This window comes from Urocampus carinirostris, chromosome 6, assembly GCF_059441175.1.
Source record: "Urocampus carinirostris isolate Australia breed hairy pipefish chromosome 6, RoL_Ucar_1.0, whole genome shotgun sequence".
Lineage (NCBI taxonomy): Eukaryota > Metazoa > Chordata > Actinopteri > Syngnathiformes > Syngnathidae > Urocampus > Urocampus carinirostris.
This window is the reverse complement of record NC_142354.1, coordinates 13,537,697-13,560,510: the sequence shown is the minus strand read 5'-3', so window position 1 is coordinate 13,560,510 and position 22,814 is coordinate 13,537,697. Positions and strand designations below refer to the sequence as shown.

General features: G+C 40.8%; 1 protein-coding gene across 3 annotated transcripts; it reads right to left on the bottom strand.

Annotated features, from left to right (window-relative positions):
* Nucleotides 1–326: 326 nt before the first annotated feature.
* Nucleotides 327–22,650, bottom strand: fam219aa (family with sequence similarity 219 member Aa). Of its 3 annotated transcripts, none has more exons than XM_088337959.1 (6): nt 22,428–22,650; nt 9,717–9,813; nt 7,160–7,253; nt 5,699–5,779; nt 4,061–4,136; nt 327–949 (listed from the first exon to the last, which is right to left on the bottom strand). In XM_088337959.1, exons 1-6 carry the CDS (start codon nt 22,485–22,487, stop codon nt 791–793), a joined length of 567 nt encoding a protein of 188 aa, XP_088194085.1. In that variant the 5' UTR covers nt 22,488–22,650; the 3' UTR covers nt 327–790. The 3 variants fall into 3 exon arrangements, with proteins under 3 accessions (XP_088194085.1, XP_088194086.1, XP_088194088.1); XM_088337960.1 differs by having other exon boundaries at nt 4,082–4,136; XM_088337962.1 differs by having other exon boundaries at nt 327–946; nt 4,082–4,136.
* Between the last annotated feature and the right edge of the window lie 164 nt (nt 22,651–22,814).

Genomic DNA, 22,814 nt, shown 5'->3' with positions numbered 1-22,814 from the left:
TTAAGAGCGAGCAAAGTTGGAAAATTAGCGGATTAACGCCACCTCTTCGATTACCTCTTAATAAGACAATTTAAAAAACTTCCAATGCCTGGTATATATATGTCAAATAATATCCTCGTTAACTGCCAAAGACGGTTATACACGTCATAGTGTACATTAACGTCACCTTTATAATTCATTATCTCTAAAAGAAGTGCTTAGTCTTTCTCGGTTCCTAGTCAACATTCAGGACAGATGTGTAAGCAAAAAAAGATTAATAAATTAAAATCATTGCATTGACGGGGTATAAACCTTATACTGTTACCTCATCAACTGCCAAAGACGGCTATCATCGTCAAAGCTTTATTTGGGAGTAACTGGACCGGCTTTGGATGAGTTAACGTGTGAACGAAAGTGAGTGAAAACGGACATTTTGACGGATCGAACAGGCAAACATGCAAAGTTTTTACGTGAATTTCCATCACGGAACGTAAAACGCGGTAGAAGGTTATATCAGCAAGTACGTATATAACCTTAATGACCCGTTATCTCCAAAAGAGGTTCTTAGTCTTTCATTGTTCCTAATCGACAGGGCTGAATGGTCCATGTACGTAAAGACGGTAAGGATGAGGGTCGAGAGAAGAAGCAAGATTTTCCTTTACGTGGATCTTCATGCCAATGTTGTAGTCCTGGTCCACCGTCCAAGGCAGAAGGTCCAGACATCCAACCATAGGAGGAACGTGCACAAGCTCCATCTGTGTTTTCCGTCTTCTAATATTCGACAAAATCCTCAATTTTTTTCCCCGTTGCGCTACTGAATCTGGCAGGCGGTGGAGGGTGTGGCTTGACAGCACATGCAGGTGGAGTTTACAGCTTTGGGCGGGATCAGGTCCAGGTCTTCGTCGTCGGGGATCTCGTCCAGCCGGTAGCCGTCCTTCAGGAGCTGAATGTTGAGGTCTTGGTTGATCTGCTGCAGTGGACACAAGGCGTACTTGAACTGTGTTTATCGACGCGAGGGGTTACATACGTGCACGGGGAACTATCATTTGGATTGGAGGAACTGAAAACACTAAAGGAACAGTGGCAGACAAATGGAGGTAAAGAGATTCAAACGTGATTAATCGCATTCCAAAAATTTGAACCTACCTCGCAGCAAATTGAGGTCTGTCAATATTTACGCTACCGTTAGCGGCTAGCTGCTAACAGCATAGATTTGTAACAAATAAAATATAAAAACCCAACAGGGTTGTTAAAAAGTCACTAGAATTAGCACCCTAGTCTTCAGGGTGTTATATTTAGCTGCGCTTGCGCCCACACACCTACAAAGCGTCGCTAGTCGCTAACAGTACATTTGCATAACTGTCAAGTGCTTATTTTTATACTATAATTATTTGAAATCAGCACTGTTGAACATGTGCAAGCATTAGCTTAGGCTTCGAGGTTAGCCATTCAGACATTAGCTACAATTGAGCTCCTGCACCTTCCGAGGGTTGCTAGTCGCTGATAATATATTAGCATTAGTGGCATGTGCATAATTTTCATCCATGTCTAATTCCTTTTAATCATCACATATTTAGTCTCAGCATAAGATGCGCTAAAGCCCATGAACCTACTGAACCTTGCTAGTCCTTAATGCTAGCTTTAGCATTAGCAGCATATGAATATTCTCCTATTACGCGTACCTCTTTGAAATTAGAACAAGTCTGTTAAGATTTCACAAGCATTAGCACATGAATAATAGCTTGGACTTGAGCACAAGCCACTACTCAGTGTCACTAGTTATTTATGCTAGCTTTGGTTTTAGCGGTTGGGGAAATGTGTATCTTCTCATAGTACGGCTAATTATTTACAATAAGCACTGGTCTGTTAGAAAGTCGCAAGCATTAGCACTAATATTTTAGGTTCGCCGGATGAGCATTCAAATTACTTGAGAACACGCACTAGCGAGCTCCGACATACCGCTAATGCTAAAGCTAGCTAAAGGTAACGCTATAGCTCGCATTAGCATTATATGCATATTCTCACACTATTACTAAATCTTTGAGATAAGCACAGGTCTGTTAAAATGTCACTAGTATTAGCATCAGAACCCTAGTCTTTCAGGTTAGAAGTATTAGGACAAGCTGCGATTGAGCTTTCGCCTACTGAGCGTTGCTAATGCTACCTTGCGCATGTGCATATTCTCATACTAATTCTTTGAAATCAGCACTGGTCTGTAAAAAAGTTGCTACTAATAGTACTTGCGCTCTAGTCTTTGAAGTTAACCATATTGACCCTTTTTCACACATGTGACGACACCATGAAGGACGGCAGTAAACCGTAGTAAACAATGGGTAAGGCAATAGCAATAGTATTTAACACCATTGGCAATGACTAGTCAAAAGAATATTGTAAAGCTGTAGGATTAGGTGGCTCACCTTGTCAGAAACCGCTGTTTATAGAAACTTAGGATAGCATTAGCAATACTAGCTACAAACCTATACAGTCTTCCTCCTGACATATTCATACATCTAAACAAATCGCCCATTTTGCCTGACTTCAGTCCACACAATATATACTTCTATATTGTAAATGGAGTATCCCCATACACCGGTGCTGATCTAAAAGCTTATGAAAGTCTGGATGCTTATAATTTCTTTGCAGCTGGTTGGGTTACTGGCACGTGCTGGTCACTGACGTTAGCTGTGTATGCTAATATGTTGTATCCTGAGTGCCATCAAATCTCAAATTGACTGTAACCAAAAGCTGCTCCAATTGTATATTCTTTTTTATTTTAGCTACAGTAGCTACATTGAGTATTTGTTGCGTGACTCGAAATGGCTAATTTCCGATTCCCTGCAGAATCTCCTCCCCCTTCAATCAAATTCGCACTTGTTTTTTTGTTTTGAACACCACAATCAATATTCCTCAATGAACCCATTATACAGACTAAGATAGTGACACTCATTTTGTAGAAACGCAGCGCTAGGAAACATTTGAAAAATCGGGAGCGCGCTCAGGATACGTTGCGTTAGATACTTCTGCTGGGGAGTTGAAATTAGCCACAAACCTCACACTTACTGTCATAATTTTCCAATTGCCCTCACCTGCGTTCACTCGTTCAGCCCCAGCTGCCACTCGTTCCCTAATTGGTCCTCCTCCTATTTAAACACGTCATTCTTGTTCACTCCTGGTCAGTCAGTCTGCGAACCGCAGCGCATTCAAGGCTAGCACTTTAGACTTTGGCTTTCGTTTTGATCCCAACCTGTTCCCTGTATCAATCCCCGATCCAAGCTCCGTTTTCCTGTCCCGGCTACCCGTAACCTGATTCTGTTTTCTGTATCGATCCCCGATCCCTGACTTCCCGCTCGTCCCAGCTACCCAACTTGTTCCCATCTCTGATCACGCTTCATTCTCCCGTCCCGGCTCCCCAATTTGTTCCGATCTCCGACCACGCTTCGTTCGCGAGGGCTTCCCGCTTCTACTGGCCAGCGAGCACCAGATCGCCGTCTTTTTCCTCTTGCCGTAACTTCCCCGATCTCTTAATACAGCATTGTGTGAAACGTTACGCATTTGGGTCCCCTGCTTGTATCGGTCGTGACACCTACTTAACATAAAATTGATTGGAAATACATCTTAAAACATTTTTTATTAAATGCTCCCTGCAAATCCTAGCATAATTTGAGGGCTTCCGTGTGATTTGATAAAAGTTGCCGTCTTCTTTATTCATCAAAACGGATAAAAATAAAATTCCAAATCGGGCTAAGAACCTTGCCGGTTAGCACGGCAATAAATCACTATCGTAAAAAGTGATGGTTCCATTCTTCTGTGCTAGTGATTGGTGTTTGTTTCAAATCAACTCCCTATTCAACTGCAGTGCGCACAAATGCTTCCCGCCAACCGTCATGGCTCTCATTTTGGCAGTGAAGGCAAAGTGACGTCACGTGCCAAGGGTCAATAAGTATAGGCTGCACTAAAGCTAGCTTTAGCATTAACAGCGTGGGCATTTTCTGTGGAGCTAGCGTGACAGTAAGGGATCTGATGACCAGTCGATGGAACGATGAATCTACGTGAAGTGAAATAAAACGTTGCGCATAGATACCTGGTCCCTCAGACATCTCACCTCGGCTGAGGAGTATCCTGATGAGGAGTATCTTGACATGTCGAAGTCGTCGTCGCTGCACAAAACAGACTTCGATTCAGATTTCCATTGATTACAAGATTTGAACTCCAATTACTGTACATCCTTAAAAGTGCTGTGCGGAAATTTGAAACTTTCTTACTCTCTGCCGCCCTCTCCTGGCTTAAAGTCATGATCGTAGCATCATAAGTCAGTTCATTCATCAAGTATGTGAATTTCTTTGGCGCCCTCAAATTAATTCTTTTTTTTTTTTTTAGCTTTTTTGTGTTTCGTTTGGCATTTGGGCTGTATATGAAACGGGCCTTTTCTCACTTTTACCATTTTCATGCTACACTAACAAAAAACTGATGACGAGCTTGAAATCACTCTCCAGCCCAACTCCCTCCCTCCCTCCCCCTCTTGTGATTCCTAATGCGTTGCACATCGGAACAGAGTCAGTGTTTCCACTACCATATAAAACCCTGGCGGTTACAATTCAGAGTACTTTTTTTTTTTTTGTCAATGCGGGGGGCACGCCCCTGAACATGCCCCCAGACCTCCTTAGACTGTCCACCAACCGGGGTCTCAACAAATGTTATGGGAAACACTAAGAGTTGCTAAAACTAAATGACTGCATTTATTATAGTGCTTCAACCAGGCACTGAGGACTTCCCAAGCACTTTACAAAGCACCTCCCACTTTACCCATTCACACACAAACTCACACACCGATAGCGGAGTCAGCAATCCAAAGTGTTGTGGGTTAACTGTAAGTCAGCAGCTTTGGAGCTGACAACAGACATCTGGCAGGATGTTATGAGGTAATGTTGATACAAGAAATCACAAGTTGTAGACTAAGCGAGTCGATTCCGAGAAAAAATACTTTCGGTTCTGATAGAAACATTACATGATCTTGTTGAACTAATCCCATAATATTTGGGATACTGGTAGTTACTTTTGAAGAGGACGTCGTTGGGAGTCCTACCAAAATATACGCAGACACAGAAATATGGCAGAAAGGGAACGTCCTTTGTTGCAACATTCATTCAGCAACATTCAAGCCACGTTCAAATTCGTCCAAGAGACGCTGGGCTTTTATACTGTGTTCATAACAACATAACATCCTGCCAGATGTCTGTTGTCAGCTCCAAAACTGCTGACTTACAGTTAATCCACAACAAAAGAACCTACCTGCGTATCAGAGGCATTAGGGGTTCAGTGTCTTCCTTAACATTTAACTCAATAGGAGCTACTTGCAACCTCTTTGGTATCAAGACAACTGCTTGGATAAAGTAAGATAAAAGTAGATAGGCGCGGTGAAAAAAAATGTGAAAGGCTCTTTGAACTCAGTTGGGCATGGTGGGCACATACTTAATAGAGAAAATATTCTACTCTCAACATTTTAAGGACACCTCAAATGACGCACCACCACCTTGAATTACTATTGTGAAATGGGCAATTATAAAAAATGGAAACGTACTAAGTGGAAGAAGGAACTCCCTCCCAGTGCCGCCTTTTCTTCTCTTCCTCCAATTTTAATCCTGGGAGAATTTTGTCCCATTTCAGGATTCGGCCCCTTTAATTGTTGTTTTGATTCTGTGGGAGGAAATGTTGCACGTACCTGTCGGTGTCCAGTGCTACAAGCGGCTTCTCGTCCGGGCTCTGGTCTAAAGAGGAGTAGCCTTTGTTTGGCACCACCAACCTGGACACATGCAAAATTGATAAATACTTTATTCATGCCCGTAGTGAAATTCACACTTCTAGCAGTATCCTTGTGTTGAAAAATAAAATAATAAAATAAAGATATAGAAACAAAAATACCCAATATAACGTGTTGATATAGAGTATTTAAATAGTGCTACGGTAATATGCAACTGTGGGGGAAGGGTTTAATGTGGGCTTTAACTCCCCCGGGTGGAATTAAAGAGCCTCATGGCATGAGGAATAAATGATCTCAGTTTGTCCGTGGAATTTTGATGCTTGATGTATAAGATGTTTTTCGAACAATCAAGAGTGGCTGTTTAACTTCTAATTCCACACTGCGATAAATTAAAATTCCCCAAAAATTAATAAAATATATAATGTATTTAAGAAATATACAACATATGAAATCCAAATGAAAATATGTACAAATATAAAAAGATATATCAATAAAAATACACTTATTCTATTTTCTAGAAAAATAAGAACTAAAAAAAATTGTCTTATCGAATCGAAACAAATATTATTAAAACTTGTTTAATTATCCATAACAAAATACATTCCCTAGTCTGGTGTCCCCTTTCTTGTTTTGTGGCTCAATGTGAGGATTGTTTTTCTTAATTTACAACAAAAATGGGTTGAAAAATAGCATTGTTTTATAAGACAGGGATATAATACATAAAATATGAAAAATAATATGCGACTAATAAAGACAAAAAAAAAAGATTAGAATCACAAAAATAATACAAGAAAAAACATATAAAAGAAATATAATATGAGAAAAAAAAAAAAAAAAAATCATTTATGAAAATAATATGATACGAATAAAGGAAAATAAATAAATACAAAGAATGGTACAACCCAATTTTTAAAATGGCTTTAAAGAAGAAAATTAATATTATGAAATTGATAAAAAATATATAGTCTCGGACATCGTTTTAAACCTGATAGGTTCACGGAAAATTGCAATTACTGTCCGTTATCCTAAGCCAATATGAATAAAATTTGCATGGGGACTGAAAAGAACCTGCCCACGAGCGCAAATCTGTACAAAGGTGTGAAAAATGTTCATTTCCCGCATCCGTGCAATGAATTCAATTCCACAAAAGAAGAGAAAAAAGCGAAATACAGCTGTAGCGCTCAGAATGGAGAACCCCAAGACGAAGAGTCTGCTTAGGGCGTTTGGCATGGAGCCACTTGAGAGCTTTTCACATATCCGTGCTAATCCGCCGGGGGGCGGGATTAAACCGAGCTGCTCGTCGATATTGTGGGTTTCACCGGCTTTTGTGCGAAGAAACTCCCGTTTTTGTCGTTGTTGCGATCTCGTTGTTGGCGTCACAAAAGCCTGCATGCTAATCTAGTTAGCGATCGGAGGGGTTACCTTGTCCGAGCGTTTTTCTTGGGTTGTTGATTGACGGGGCTACCCACGGCGCCGTTCTTCACCGAGCCCTTTCTGGCCAGATCTCGTTGTTTTTCTGGGCAACCACAATGCAATGAATGGGTTAAAACAGTCAGTGCTGAGGACGGCCATAGACGTCATTGACTAAAACACTCTTGGACACAATTTTTTGCTTGCCGAAATTCTAACTAACTTCAGTGTGTGTTGTTTTTTTAAACTTGATTGTATCATTTGAACGGAACAGAACATCTTAAACTCACGGAAGGTCATCATCTCAGCCCAGACATCATCGGATGCTCTCTGCCCAGTCTGGAGGACGGTGTTATATATAAATACAGAGATCCCTCGGTTTTTGCAGTCAATGGTGACCAGAGCTATCCGCAAAAAATGGAAATCTGTGAAGTGGCGTTGCACCTTCATAAAAGGCCAAGGGTTTCCTTGAGATAGAGGTAAGATTTTGGGCGCGTTCCCGGTCAGGGTTCTCTCTCCGTTTTTTTTCTCCTTTGTGGAGGAGCTGCACATCATGCACTTGCTTTTACCCAAATAACTATGCTTACCAAACTATCAGTTTAACGCCAAATCACTAAATCCAAATTACTTCTCATCCTTGGTGTTGGGGTAGAAAACGTGCCGCTTCCTCCTTCCACCTCCCTCACATCAGATGTCATTTCCGCTTCTTGCCAGTAGCTTACAAGCTTTAAAAGCCTTGTTTCTGCTTTTTGGCCAAATATTTCAGTATTTGCATCGTATCATCTGCAGATTATAAATCATTTTTTCGGTGTCATTTCGTTCACTTTCACTTTCACTCTCGTTCGCTGCATGTCGCAAAAAATGAGCAAAATGAAACATTTGACGCTGCACTTGCAGCGTACACTTGATTTGATGGACTCGTCCCCAAGTATACACCAAGCTGCGTACTTTGGCCGAAATGCACAGTTTGACGCTAATGTCAAGATGACGTCATTACCGACTGAGAGTATACGACTGTGACAAAATAACAACTATAGATCAACAAATAATATAACACAACATATAGTTGCAGTTGAATGAATGGTTTTATTGTCATAATATAAACGTGAAATGAAATTGGAGGGCATCTCTTCTCAGCGCAAGAAAGCAATTTAGAGAGCGCCTGGCTAGCTGCATGCTAGCATCAGGTGTCCTTGAATTTAGCCGAATCTCCACAAAATTTTGAATAAAACCGAAAGTAGCAGTTTTCCACAAGTTGCAGCTTCAGGTAATCTGTTTCATGGCTAATGGACCGGGCATTAGCAGGATACAGCGGTGGGAGAGTTGTTAGCGTAGCCTTGGCCAGCAGCAACGCTCTTGCCTTCTCTGATAACAATCCACAGAGCACCCGCTGGTGATCACCATTTCGTTGCACTCTCCTGACTTTCCTTAGAAGCCGACCAAATTAATGAATTTATTTTCAATTTAACGAGCCGCTATCTGGCGCTATGCTACCATTTGTTTTGGGAAGCAGCCGCTCTTTCGCCCGCCCTCTGTTTGACTGACAGCATACAGAGGCCTATCACAGTTGTGCACACAGACAGTCACGCTGACCCAACACAGAACACCTGCCATGATCTCCCCCACCCCTTCTGTTGTCTGTAAGTAACACAATGCACGTTACAATTATATCAATGACAATAAAGACAAAATCAATTTAATTCAAAATCCAAAAGGAGTAAACCGGCAATAATCGAAGTACAATGTAGCAAGGGGTCCAAGTATTATTGTTTATTACAAATGTCAATTTTTGAAAAGGTCTTGGTGCAATTTTCCTTTGTATGTCAAATATTTCCAATCAAACTCTTAAATCGATTTTTCTGCAATAACTCCACTAATTTTTGATGCATATAATTATTTTTATTTTATTCTCTCTCTCTCTCTCTCTCTACAGAGAGAAATACAGAGATTTCTCTCTAGAGCGAGAGCGAGAATTTCCAAATGGAATGTTTGTCTTGCTTAAATAGAAATAACTTTGAAATCGTAAAAAAATAGTTGAAAAAAAAAACCCTGCGTAAATTTGAGGAAAAGGTTGTGTTGATAGATCCATAAACTTGGCAAAAAGATTACATATTCACTACAAAATTACGACAAAACTAAATATAAAATTTAGTGCTTCAAAAGAGGGACCTAATATATTATTTTGTCTTCATTTTGATAAGAAAGAAATACTATAGAGATACTACAAAAATACTACTACAATAATACTATCATAAAAAATGTTATTAAAGAAATATTACAACAGAAATACTAATCCTACTAGTGTAGAAATACTTCATTATTCCACTACAGCAATCATTACTGAGTTGTTCACACCAGAGCTTGTCTCATTTGCAGATCAATGGAGAAACTAAACTAGCCATTTGGCTGTCCTTTGGGCATTCTATGTAGGAACGCCAAATGGCTTGGCTGTGGTACTTCGAGTGTTAAGTGAAAACAAAAAAGCACTTTAAATTAACCCCAAGAAATCTGCCAATTGGATAAGATGTTTTAAAAAATATATTTTGATGTACTGTGCAGTAGATGATACCTATTTGGACTTGCAGCGGAGAGGGCTTGTAATTTAAGGCCAGTTTCTCCCCTTTGGCATCAGGGTCAGCTTCAGAATTGGACGATGCTGCCGGATCCTGCAAAAATTAATGGCACAGTCAAACATCCTTCTCAGTGGCAGGTTGAGTACACATGTTTCATGGCCAAATTCAAGCACTTTTTAAGCACGTTCAAAGTCAGGTCAAAAACCTGTTTATTTGTATAGCCCTTAATCACAAGAAGTCTCAAAGGGCTGTACAGACCACAGACTATTACAGACTATGACAGACTACAGACTGTTATGACACCATCCCCTGATCTACAACCTACATGACAGCAAGAAAAAACTCAAAGATCAGGACATGAAGAAACCTTGAGAAGGGACCGCACATGAATCCATCCCCCTTCCAAGATAACCAGTCTGCAATGGAAAGGGATAGTACAGCTTTTGCATGGCCAAATTCAAGGCGAGGTTTTCAATTACTCCAGTACTTTCCAAAAAAATCCAGCAACTTTTTTGTTGTTTACTTTGATGACTATAATAAACTCACTATCTTGCTGCTAGCACATATATTATTGTGCTGTTCCTATCTATAATCTCTGATCTTTTGGTGTCAATTGGCTGCTATAAAATGACATGAATTCTGTCATTCTGCTTCAACAATGCACGCGCAGCTTCAATGTGTCGCAATCGTTTTCAAATACGGAAAGGAAATACTATGTGTATTTTGGCTCAATAAGGAAGACAAAAAAGGCAGGAAGCACTGTATATACAAAAAGCAGAAAAATAACCAAATTTGGACAAATTTTAATGATATTGATTGCTAAAAAGCAGAGTTCATTTAATCTTAATATTCAATCCTAGATACTGCTGATCTTTTGCTTTTTGTTTTACTTGTTTTAATTTCTATTTTTTGTGGGTTTTTCAGAAGATCTTTGTCTTAACTGGTTAAATAGAATTGTATATAGTGAATTTTATTGCTTTTTATCATTTATTTATAGCACCAAAGAGTTACTATTTTTAACTTACATTTTATTGTTTTAAATGTTTAGGGATTTTGTGTTGTTGTTCGACTTTAAATCTGTTCAGTGTGAAAAAGGCTAAAAATGTTTTGTATTTTCCAATTTTTTTGTAGATCTGTGAATATTTTCATTGGCAATTTTCCAATTTCTCCAGTACCATTATGAGAAGAAATCCAGTGGGAGTCATGTTTTGCAGATTCATAACTATATTTGTGATTTACATGTGCGATTTTTTTTATCTTGCGTGTGCATTTTTTAAGGCGTAGGATTTGAGTAAATTGCAAATATATTTGTGGATCTGAACAAATAAATATTATAGTAAATATTTTTTCAGACAAATCTCTCTCCATATAAAGTAGGGCAAATATGAAGTTAACAACTAACTGCAAGTTCTCCCATTTGAAAATATTAGAGAGACCAGTAATTGTCAACATGGATAAAACATAAGACAGATAATGGGGGAAAAAAAACGAAAATTGGATTGATTGATTTTTAAATAATTTATTTTAAAATCATGGTAGAAAATAAGTATTTCGTCAATACCAATATATAATCTCAATACTTTGTTATGTATGTAGGCAATAACAAAGGCTGAACATTTTTTTTTAACTCTTCACACACTGTTCCTGATATTTTGGCCCATTCCGCCAAGCAGTGATTTTTATGGGGGGTTGTTGTTTGGCAACACAGACATACAACTCACTGCACAGATTTTCTATGGGGTTGAGATTTGGAGACCTTGAAATGTTACTTACGAAGCCAATCCATTGTTGGCCTTGATGTGTGTTTGGTATCATTGTCATGCTGAAAGACCCAGCCACGTCTCATCTTCAATGCCCTTGCTGTTGGAACATTACACCTCAAAATTTCTCGATACATGGCCACATTCAATCTTTTCTTTACACCAGTGGTCTTAAACTAAATTGACAATGTGATTTTCTGTTTTTTTTTCCCCCACATTGTGTCTCTTGGTTGAAGTTTACCCATGTGGACGATGACTGGCCTCTCTAATCTTTTCAGGCAGGAGAACTTGCACAGCTGGTGGTTGACTAAATACTTGTTGCCCCACTGTAGGTGTTAAGTAAAAAGACGGTAATATGTAGCTTGCATTTTCAGTTGCAGGAAGTTCTTCCCATTACAATTTACCACTGTGAAACAGCATGATAATTTTTTGCACAGCCCATAATAAATGTCAATAATTGATACCCAATCCTTGCAATAGTACACATTTCATACTGCCCTGTTTAGGTGTAGCATGCACCTTGATAGGACAATGCCATACAAACTAATGCCAGCTGCCGTTACTCACGAGGGAAAAAGAAATGAATTGCCGTCACAAAGCGGCCAAAGAGCAGATTCGGCATCATTTTTAAGAAAATTTGTCGAGAATCAGCAACAATTTCGAGCATTCGCAAGCACTTTTCAATTCTTGAAAACACCAACTTGAAAATTCAAGCATTTTCAAGGGTTTCAAGCACCAGTACAAGCCCTGGCTACCACTTTGCACTTTTCACGACATTCCCTGCACGAACATAAACATGGACAGGATGACGTACGAGCCGCAAAATCGGCCCCATTTGGTTCTTATGACAAGATGAGGCCCCGGAGAACAGAGGGAGCTCCTGTTCCGGCTGGGGCGTCGACAGATTGAGAGAGAAGGGGGGGAGGGGGTCACGCTAGGCTTGCCCCGGCTCACAGACTTGCACATTATGCTCATTGCAAGGTCCGTCCTTGTTGTGATGGAGGGCGAACTGGGGAGGAACGCCCGGCGGATTGGCAAGGAATACTTTTTCATGGTAATGGATGCAAGTTTACAGCTGTGTTTTTGAAACCAGTTTTTCACTAGTGTGTTGTGAGACCTTGCCTAGTGTGCCGCATTTCCCAATATTATCTTTGCAAAAGAACCCTGCCATTGTTCAGTATATTTCCTTTTCTTCCAGTGGTCCGCCACTAAAATTCATCGAAGAAATTACATGGTAGCAGGTCCTCGGTTCGAGACTGGGTCGATGGTGTTGGCCTGAAGAGGGATGGGTGCCACTAACCTGTACTTGCCCAAGACACACCACAGAAAATGGTGTCCGTATGACCGTGCAACCAACCAACAAACCAACCATATATTAATTATCTGCTCATGAGGAAGTACAGGGAAATGTTTTTAATAACTTCATTTATTTGATGAGGCTGTTAAAGATTGTAAAAACCTTGCTGGTAATTTTACATGTTTTCTTATTTTAAGTTGATGTAGTAAAATAAAATTATTTTTTTTCTAATTTTAAGACATTTATTATATATATTTTTTTTTAAATGTCAAGAACCAGAACAGGATCAGGAACCAAATGCGCGACGTTCCCACACAAGCCTTTTATTTTACGGGAAATGGTGAGTCATGCGCGTGAGGCAGCTGTCTGGCGTGAAATGATAGGAAGCCAGAGGCCGATGAGATCGATACCAATTGCCAGAGTGATATCGGACAGATGGGGTCGATACCGGACAGGACAGACAGACAGGATTGATAATGAAACAGGATATCGAAAATAAAGAGGACAAACAGGGCGGGAACGAAAACTGGAAAGAATAATAAACAGGACAAAAATAAACGGGAACAATACCGGACCGGAAATACCAACAGGAAAACAAGACTGAGTCAGAACCCACGTTTTGCGAGGCAGAGGTTCGTTGACGGACCAACAAAGGAAAAATGAGAGCGCTGAGCTTAAAAAGAGGAAAACCAATCAGTCAATGAGCCGCAGCTGGCGCCACACGGGCGTGGCCAACTGGGCACCATGGCAACCGTGACAAAAAATACATTAAAACAGTAGTAAAACTTGAAAAAACTTGAAAAAACTGGTAAAAAAAATATAGTAAAATCAAAAAATACAGTAAAATTATTAACCAAATTAAACAACCTTCCTCGAGATCCACGATTACTACAAACGACGGTAAAAACTTTCCAGTGTCAATTAAGGCAACATGTTAATTTGAGTTGAATTCCAAGCGCATGATACCTGCGCTTGGAATTAATTTCCAAACATCTTTAACAGAGATTGTGCCTCAAGATTTTTGCCTGGGTTCCAAAAAAGTTGTACAACACTGGTTTAGAGGAATGAAATAGGACGGGTGAAATCTGGCATGAATTAACATTCACGACCGTGACGTCTATGATGCACTGCAAAACCCACAAGGACAATATTATATAAAATATATGACACGTTTTATTACACTATTCACTCAAATTTTATGGTTAACTCGTCCCAAAACCAGCCGTATTAAATTAATTTCCTAAAACAGTCACCACATCCAAGCAAACTCCGGTTGTCTAGATAAAAAGACCTCATGTGTATTGATCGATATCTCGGCTTTTTCTATGACGCAAAGCACTGTGGGACTTGTAGTACAGAGACAAATGATCCACAGAAAGACACGAACTCCAGCTAAAATGCTAAAAAAACTTGTGTGTCAGTAGATTTCTGAGGGACATTTCAATAATACCAACATTGTATCCATCAATATATAGTGTAAGTCCATACTTCTGGCAAGCTACGAACAAGCACAATATTATAGTACACTTTTGAAGCAACAGCAAACAAGCCATTCTTAATTTTCCCCTGGCTAAAATATATATATATCTCTCTTTCTTATCTAGTGGGGTTGTTTTTTTCATATATGTACATATTTTGTATACGTGATATTGCGAAAAGGGGGAAAAATAATTATATATGAAAAGATCATTTTGAATGGTATTATTATAAAACTATCATAATTGTCAAATATTTTATCACAACTATTATTCCATTGTATTTTTAGTTATTTATATAGTTATACATTATATATATATATATATATATATATATATATATATATATATATACACATTTTTTTTTAAACTATACACCTTTTGACCACTTAAATAGACTAACTCCCTTAAATAGACTAATGTTGGCTCACAATACTTGTCACGAGACGTGGTGGCGTGGAAGGTGACCGGACCAGAACGGAGGCAGGAGGCATGAAGGGAGAACTCAAATGCGTTGACGATCCATAGGTTTTATTTAATAAAATAAAAGTCGCCCAATACTCCGAGGCAAAACAGAACAATACAGAGTTCCTCCGGCACGAACTCAACAGGACAAGGCATAACAGACTAAAACAGGACAAGGCATAACAGACTAAAACAGGACAAGGCATAACAGACCGGGGTTGTGAATAATGAGTAATGAACCAGCACCCGCCAAACCCAAAATCCAGCCTTAAATAGCAGAACAGCAATCAGCTGATCTGCTTCAGCTTGAGTTCGGGGGCGTGGCATACTGGTCGTCATGGCGACCGTGACAGAGCCCCCCTCTTAAGGGACAGCTCCCGAGGTCCCAAAAAAGAAAAAATTACTACCTCGCGCCCCGGAATGTTGACGATCGCGATTGGGGCAACCCTGCTCCCTCCTCCGAACACGCAGGAACGGGGAGAGGCAGGCGCCATCTGCGTCGGGCGGATCGGAATCGGCGCTCGGCAGGGGGGGTCTGGTGGCCAACTGGACAGGCCGATGCAGAAGAGTCGCACTCAGGACAGGCCGATGCAGAAGAGTCGCACTCAGGACAGGCCGATGCAGAAGAGTCGCACTCAGGTCAGGCCGATGCAGAAGAGTCGCACTCAGGTCAGGCCGATGCAGAAGAGTCGCACTCAGGTCAGGCCGATGCAGAAGAGTCGCACTCAGGTCAGGCCGATGCAGAAGAGTCGCACTCAGGTCAGGCCGATGCAGAAGAGTCGCACTCAGGTCAGGCCGATGCAGAAGAGTCGCACTCAGGTCAGGCCGATGCAGAAGAGTCGCACTCAGGTCAGGCCGATGCAGAAGAGTCGCACTCAGGTCAGGCCGATGCAGAAGAGTCGCACTCAGGTCAGGCCGATGCAGAAGAGTCGCACTCAGGTCAGGCCGATGCAGAAGAGTCGCACTCAGGGGGGTCAGATTCAGAAGAGTCGCACTCAGGGGGGTCAGATTCAGAAGAGTCGCACTCAGGGGGGTCAGATTCAGAAGAGTCAGGCTCAGGGGTTCAGGTTCAGAAGTGGCGATTCAGACAGGACAGGCGGAATCAGAACAGGCAAGACATGAGAGGGTCAAAATCAAAACAGACAAGACATGAGAGAGTCAAAATCAGAACAGACAAGACATGAGAGAGTCAAAATCAGAACAGACAAGACATGAGAGAGTCAAAATCAGAACAGACAAGACATGAGAGAGTCAAAATCAGAACCGGCAAAACAGGAGGAGCGGAGTCGGGCTGGCAGGCAGCGGAGTCGGAGTCGGCCCGACGGGCAGCAGAGTCGGAGTCGGCCCGACGGGCAGCAGAGTCGGAGTCGGCCCGACGGGCAGCAGAGTCGGAGTCGGCCCGACGGGCAGCAGAGTCGGAGTCGGCCCGACGGGCAGCAGAGTCGGAGTCGGCCCGACGGGCAGCAGAGTCGGAGTCGGCCCGACGGGCAGCAGAGTCGGAGTCGGGCTGGCACGCAGGGGAGACGGAATAGCAGGCAATCGGCACGGGAGTCGGGCAGGCAGGCATGAGAGTCGAACAGGCAGGCGTCAATTCTTCCCGGGACCCCATTCGAGGCTCAGCAAGGGCCACGACGGGCGGGGCCGTGGTTCGAACGGGCAGGGAAGGCCAACTCAGTAGGCGCCTGCCGAACTGCGCTCTCCAGCTCTCCCAAGTCGCGCTGGGATCGTTCGCTGAGTTCTATTTGTTGGCTGGTTCATTCTGTCACGAGACGTGGTGGCGTGGAAGGTGACCGGACCAGAACGGAGGCAGGAGGCATGAAGGGAGAACTCAAATGCGTTGACGATCCATAGGTTTTATTTAATAAAATAAAAGTCGCCCAATACTCCGAGGCAAAACAGAACAATACAGAGTTCCTCCGGCACGAACTCAACAGGACAAGGCATAACAGACTAAAACAGGACAAGGCATAACAGACTAAAACAGGACAAGGCATAACAGACCGGGGTTGTGAATAATGAGTAATGAACCAGCACCCGCCAAACCCAAAATCCAGCCTTAAATAGCAGAACAGCAATCAGCTGATCTGCTTCAGCTTGAGTTCGGGGGCGTGGCATACTGGTCGTCATGGCGACCGTGACAATACTGACCAATTAATGTTCAATATTTAAAAAATACTGTGGGAAAAAAAAACATCTTGCCTTTGTAAAGGAAGAAATCTATTCACGTTTTATTTCTTTATTCTTATTTTTGCACAATGTCACTGCTAATGTCATTGCACTGTTTTAATGCACTAACAACGTATGCCAGTCCATAAGCACTACCTTGTGAATATTGCCTATCCATCCCAATATTATTTGTATTTAATTTTATTGTTTTTCAAATGGAAAATGTACAATATTTGACCACTAGGTGTCAAAGGAAAATGACAAATTTTGGAGACCTCAAGTGACCGAGCTGCATTGCCCGGCCTTTCCTACGGTAAAGTCTATGTATGTTTAATTATTATTTGAATCAATAGTTTTTTTAAATGAATGAAGTTTCTCTTACCACAAGAGAGCGCTAAATATTATACAATGTCCCTATCAGTTGTTAAGCACATGTTTATCCTGGAATCTCAATGTAAACAATGAACACATCCTTGTAATCCAAGGTTTCTCAATTATTTTCTGTAACGCACCCTCTCGGAAGAAGAAATCCTCCATTACCTTCCATCTTTTTTTATTTATTTTTTACTAATCACAAAATTGCACTATATTGGTAGTAACACATCACGTCAGTCCATGCCAAATCTACGACTTTTGGCACATTTTTGCTGAAAAAAAAAAAAAAACAGCGTGATCGGGGTTTAAAGTCTTGAAGTGACACCTTATTTTAGTTGGGTTCATGCTGTCCGCTGCCAAGATTTTCAACATAGCAAGCCCACCGGCCTTTGCCAGCCTCTCTTCGTGGTCACAGTGAAAAAGTGCTACGTACGCTTTGCCAAACATGCTCATCAGGAGGAGACTTTTGTTTGTCTCTTTACCCTGTCTCTGTTTGTTTTTTAAGGGGGTCACTTAAGGGTCTGATCTACTTTGTGTTTTCATTTCATACTCAATGCTTATACTCTGTGCTTAATGCAGTGGAGGCTTAATGTAAACCAGTTGCACTTTATTCTAGGAAAAGTAAAAAGAATAGTTCCTCAAAGTCAAACGTGTTCACGCCCCCCTTGACAGAGCCTCAAACCCTGCTAGGGGATCCGGCCCACTATTTGAGAACCACAGTTGTAACCGAAGACAAAAATGATGATCCTATTCTAATCTCCTAATGTACTGAATCCGTGATCTCGCTCATCCCCGATCCGGCGCCACAAAACTGCTGACACAGCGGCGAGTCTGCAGAGATGGATTAGGCATCATGTGACTTCCCGGTAGCCAATAGGGCGTCGGCCTGACTCATCAGCTGACCGCCCATGACAATTGTTCCACTGGACATGCAGCTGCCTGTCATAACTAGATCGCCACTCGTGAATTATTTTCTTCCTGTACGTCCTTGTGACTTTGATTTTCTAGTTGTGTGTGTAGCAGGTGCAAAATGGATGAATTCCAAATGAAAATTAAGTGTTTTACATCACAAAGGCCCCGCCATCTGCACCCCTTACACAATCTGAGAGACAAGATGATGGAAAAAAAAATGATGAATGGGAATAATTAAAATCAAGATTCGCCACAAGCTATGCTAATGGTTATTTTTTTTTAAATGCAAATTGACCTTTCTCTACGTAAAATAATTACCTGATCAAATCAAAATGCACCATTTTTATTTGTGCTTGAAGCGCTTTCTTTAAAATGTAAAAAAACCTCAGTTTGTCGTACGCGTTATACACAAGGTCCTACGATATTGTATTACGATTGATGAGTCGGAAAATATCGCTGGTAATCGAACCCGGGTTGCGGGGGTGAAATAGATGACATCCAAAAAGGCACTTGATTTCTTCTCAGTATCACACTGTTTTGACTCACAGTACCAGAAAAATCTTACAGAACGAGGAAACCAACTTTTCTGTGTATCTGATGACAAATTGCACTTTACAGGACATTCATTGAATATATTTTAAAATGTAAAGTTGGTAATGTGTTCATAGTTTATGTTGTAAAAAGCAACATTTGTCACTTTCAATGCTTAGTTTGAGCTATCAGGAAGTGAAAGAAAATGTAGACCGATTAATAATCAAAAATTAGGGGCGAGCATTGAACAAGAGCGCTTGTAATACACAAATAAATAATGTATTTCTATAGCATTTTCAGACACAAAAATTCAACTCATGTGTATTGTTCGTATACCTCTTTGAGACTTCTTGTGTTTAAGGGATATGCAAATGAGCAACAATTGACTTGACTTTATGAAATCATTCAATGCGCAACTAGAAAATAAAATTGCCACCAAAATCCTTGTAACTTCCAATATGTATGCACAGAAAACTTGGGATAAGAATAAATACATTTTAAATATTCAAACAAGATGCCAAGGCACAAACTAACCATGTGAGGAAATGGGGGTGCATATTTTCACTAACGCTGCCGCATTAGCCAATTGCATTGGTTTGGTGGCTAACTTGATTTAACTGTTAGCATCCTTTCAAAAGTTAATGCTAAATCACCTTGCAACTCATGCTAGTCTCATGTACTTTTACTACTAATCTGGATGTTAGGTTGGTAACAGAATACTGCTCATATTATGGAAAAATTGTTTTTTTTCATGCATTCATTTAAATACTTGTGTTAATGAGGGTTTTACTTCATCTTTCATATAAATCTTTCAAATAACAAAACTGAGGGTGGGACAAAGAAAGAGTGAAAGAGAAAGAGAAAGAGAAAGAGAAAGAGAAAGAGTGTGAGAAACAAAAGAGAAAAAGAGAAATATGGGGAAGAAAGAGAGAAAAGAAAGAACTCCAAAGAGAAATAGAAAAAGAGAAAGAGGAGAAAGAGAGAAGGGCATATCAAGAGAAAAGAGAGAGACAGCGAGAGAGAGAGAGAGAGAGAGAGAGAGAGATAGAGAGAGAGAGAATGTGAGAAACAAAAGAGAAAAAGAGATAGAGAGAAATAGGGGGAAGAAAGAGAGAGAAAAGAAAGAACTCCAAAGAGAAATAGAAAAGGAGAAAGAGGAGCGAAAACAGAAAAGGGGAGAAAGAGAGAAGGGGATAGCAAGAGAAAAGGAAAAAAGGAAGAGAAAGCAAAAGAATGTAAAAAAAAACACAGAGCAAGAAAGAGACAAAGAGGAACAAACAAAAAGAAAATGAGAGACCGTGAAAGAGAGATAGATAGATAGATAGTAAGGGGAAAAGGGGGATAGAGAGAGAGAGACAGAGAGAGAGAGAGAGAAGGAGAGAAAGAGAAAGAAGTAAGAAACAGACAGAGAGAGAGAATATAGAGAGACAGAGGGTGAGGGAGAGAGAAAGACACAAAAAGAAACAAGAAAAAACAGACACAGACAAAAATAACTGAAGAAAAGTAGAGAATTACAAAGTCATAGAAAGAGGTAAGAAGTACAAGAACAGTGTTTGTGCGAGGAACCTGGCTTTGGCAACATCAAGTGGACATATATTTGCACGTCACACTGGGTAATTGTATATTGTATTCTTTTGGCTTTATTATTGTACTGTTCTCAGCTCAGGGATGCTGCTGGAAATGTGAATTTCCCTTCGGGGATGAATAAAGTATCTATCTATCTATCTATCTATCTATCTATCTATCTATTTCAACCTGCAGCTTGTTTTTCTCTTGCGCTTCTCTGAGCGTTGTCTGGCGGGCCGATTTTAATACATTAGCAGGCCTGATCTGGCCCGCCTGTTTGACGCCCCTGCTTTACACCAATACACAACAGCGACCAGATGATGAAGGTGCTGTATCTGAGTCCGATGGTAACCATGGAAACCAGTACAGATTCATATGGGGGAGCAAACCCTCAACCCAAAAACTGGCCTGGAGAGGGTTGGGCGCCGCCAGGCTGTACATCCTCTACGACCCAAGTGGTTAAGGCATAGGAGCCAAACAGGCGGCCGCAGGCTGGATCAGGCCCACTGAGGGTTTTAATCCGGCCCGCGAGAGAACGCCGAGAGAAGCGCGCGAGACAAATGAGCTGCAGTTTTAAAAATGTCCACTTGATGTCACCTAAGCCAGGCAACTCACAAAGCAACTGTAGTAGTATATATCTCTCTCTCTCACTCACTCACTCAATCACCTCTTATTTCATTCTTTTGATCTTACGCTTACTTTCTTTTCCTCTGTTCATTTCATACTTTTTCAGTATCTTTCTCTCATTTTATCTTTCCTTCACTCTCTGTTTTCCATTTCTCTCTCTACTGTGCTCGCTTTTTCCATCTGTCTGACTCTTTTATGTTCTCTCTCTCTCTCTCTCTCTCTCTCTCTCTCTCTCTCTCTCTCTCTCTCTCTCTCTCTCTTCTTGTTCTCCCTCTTTTCTACTCTCTCTTTTTCTCCTTCCCCCATCTCTCTCTTATTCTGTCTCCCTTGTTCTCCTTCCTTCTCTTTTTTACATTCTTTCTGTCTTTATTTCTTTCTCCATTCTTTTTTCTGACTCTCTCTTTCTCCATCTTCCCTCCCTTCCTTTCTCTACCTCTCTTCTTTTCGCTCCATTTCTCTGTGTTTAGTGCTCTCTCTCTATTGTGGTGTGTCTATTTCTATCTCATTCTCCCTTTTCTCTCGTTTTCTTCCTCTCTCTCTCTTTCTTCCTCTCTCTCTTTCTCATACAGGGGTTGGACTAGTACATTAAGTACTAGTCCAACCCCTGTATGATTTTTTTCTAGCGAGTGGCCCCCAGCTCAGGTGAGTTATACACCACTGGGTTAAGGGATTTGTGATTTGTGGCTCCTCTTGCTATGAAAACTTACACCACAGATAAGTGAGGGTCATTACTTGTGATCAAATACCAAGTCTTCAAACTGGACCAGATATTAAAAAAACAGCCTGCAAGGCTTTTTATTTTGGTATTTAAGAGAATTCCGGCATCATGCTTAGCCTTGAACGCACCTCAAGCCAGAGATAGAATCCAAGTGAGCGCTTTATTTTATTTAACTTTTTCAAAATAAATATTTCTATTTTGGAACAACAGTTTGTTTATACAATGTAAATTGTGTATTTTACGTCTTTATTGAAATTAAATTTCCAGATTTTGACACAATAGCCGCGAGGTGTGTGACGTCGACGACCTTGCCCTGTAAACGACCAGTCTCATATTATTCGTTTATATAAAAATATTTTTATAAGATATAACCGACAGAGTCATTTAACGGGCTAAAGCAAGAATATAAAATTTAATAAATACTGATAAAAGAATTCTTAATGTGAAAGCGGCTCACTTCTTCGTGCAGGGTAGCCCCAAATACTACGTCGTCAAATGGGACAGCGGCGGGTGTTGAAAGAAAACATTGATATTACAGAGTAGCTAAAAATAAAAAATAATAAAGAATTAAGCAACATTTAGCAACGAGTGAAATGTCTTCTTGTTTACTAGCTCGTTTACAGGAGGGGCGAGACTTGCTAGCGATGCTCTAATCTCCGTTATCTACCTCCGTTATCGTTTTTATCATCCAAAATGTAACCCCACAATCATAGCTTGTGCACAATTCAAACCAAAACGTACAAAGAAGACAACAATGATCTTATAATCGTATTCAATAGCGCGATTAGCATAAACATGAGCACTTGCTGTCTCACCAAAGGTTGCGTCTCCCCATTGACTGGAGGCACTTGAAACCTGTCGATTTCTTCCATCATTTTGGCACAAAATCTTCCGTTGTGCAGTTCGATAGCCACGATAAAATACAGTGGGTGATTTTAAGTGTCCCGATTTAAGGAGCTTGGTCGCAGCATTATCGCAGATCGTTTTCCTCCATCTCCGACAGAGGTGACTCGACAGCTAAACAGCAGCGCCGCCTAACTTCCGGGTTCATTAAATATTCATGAGGCAACTACCCAATCAAAAAGGACGTTACTATCATTGAAGCTGTGGAGGAAATTTGCATGTTGATATAAAATAAAACCAATACTTTGTAAATATTACCTATTTTTAGACGTTTTTTTCTTTTGTAAGTGTTTTATTAC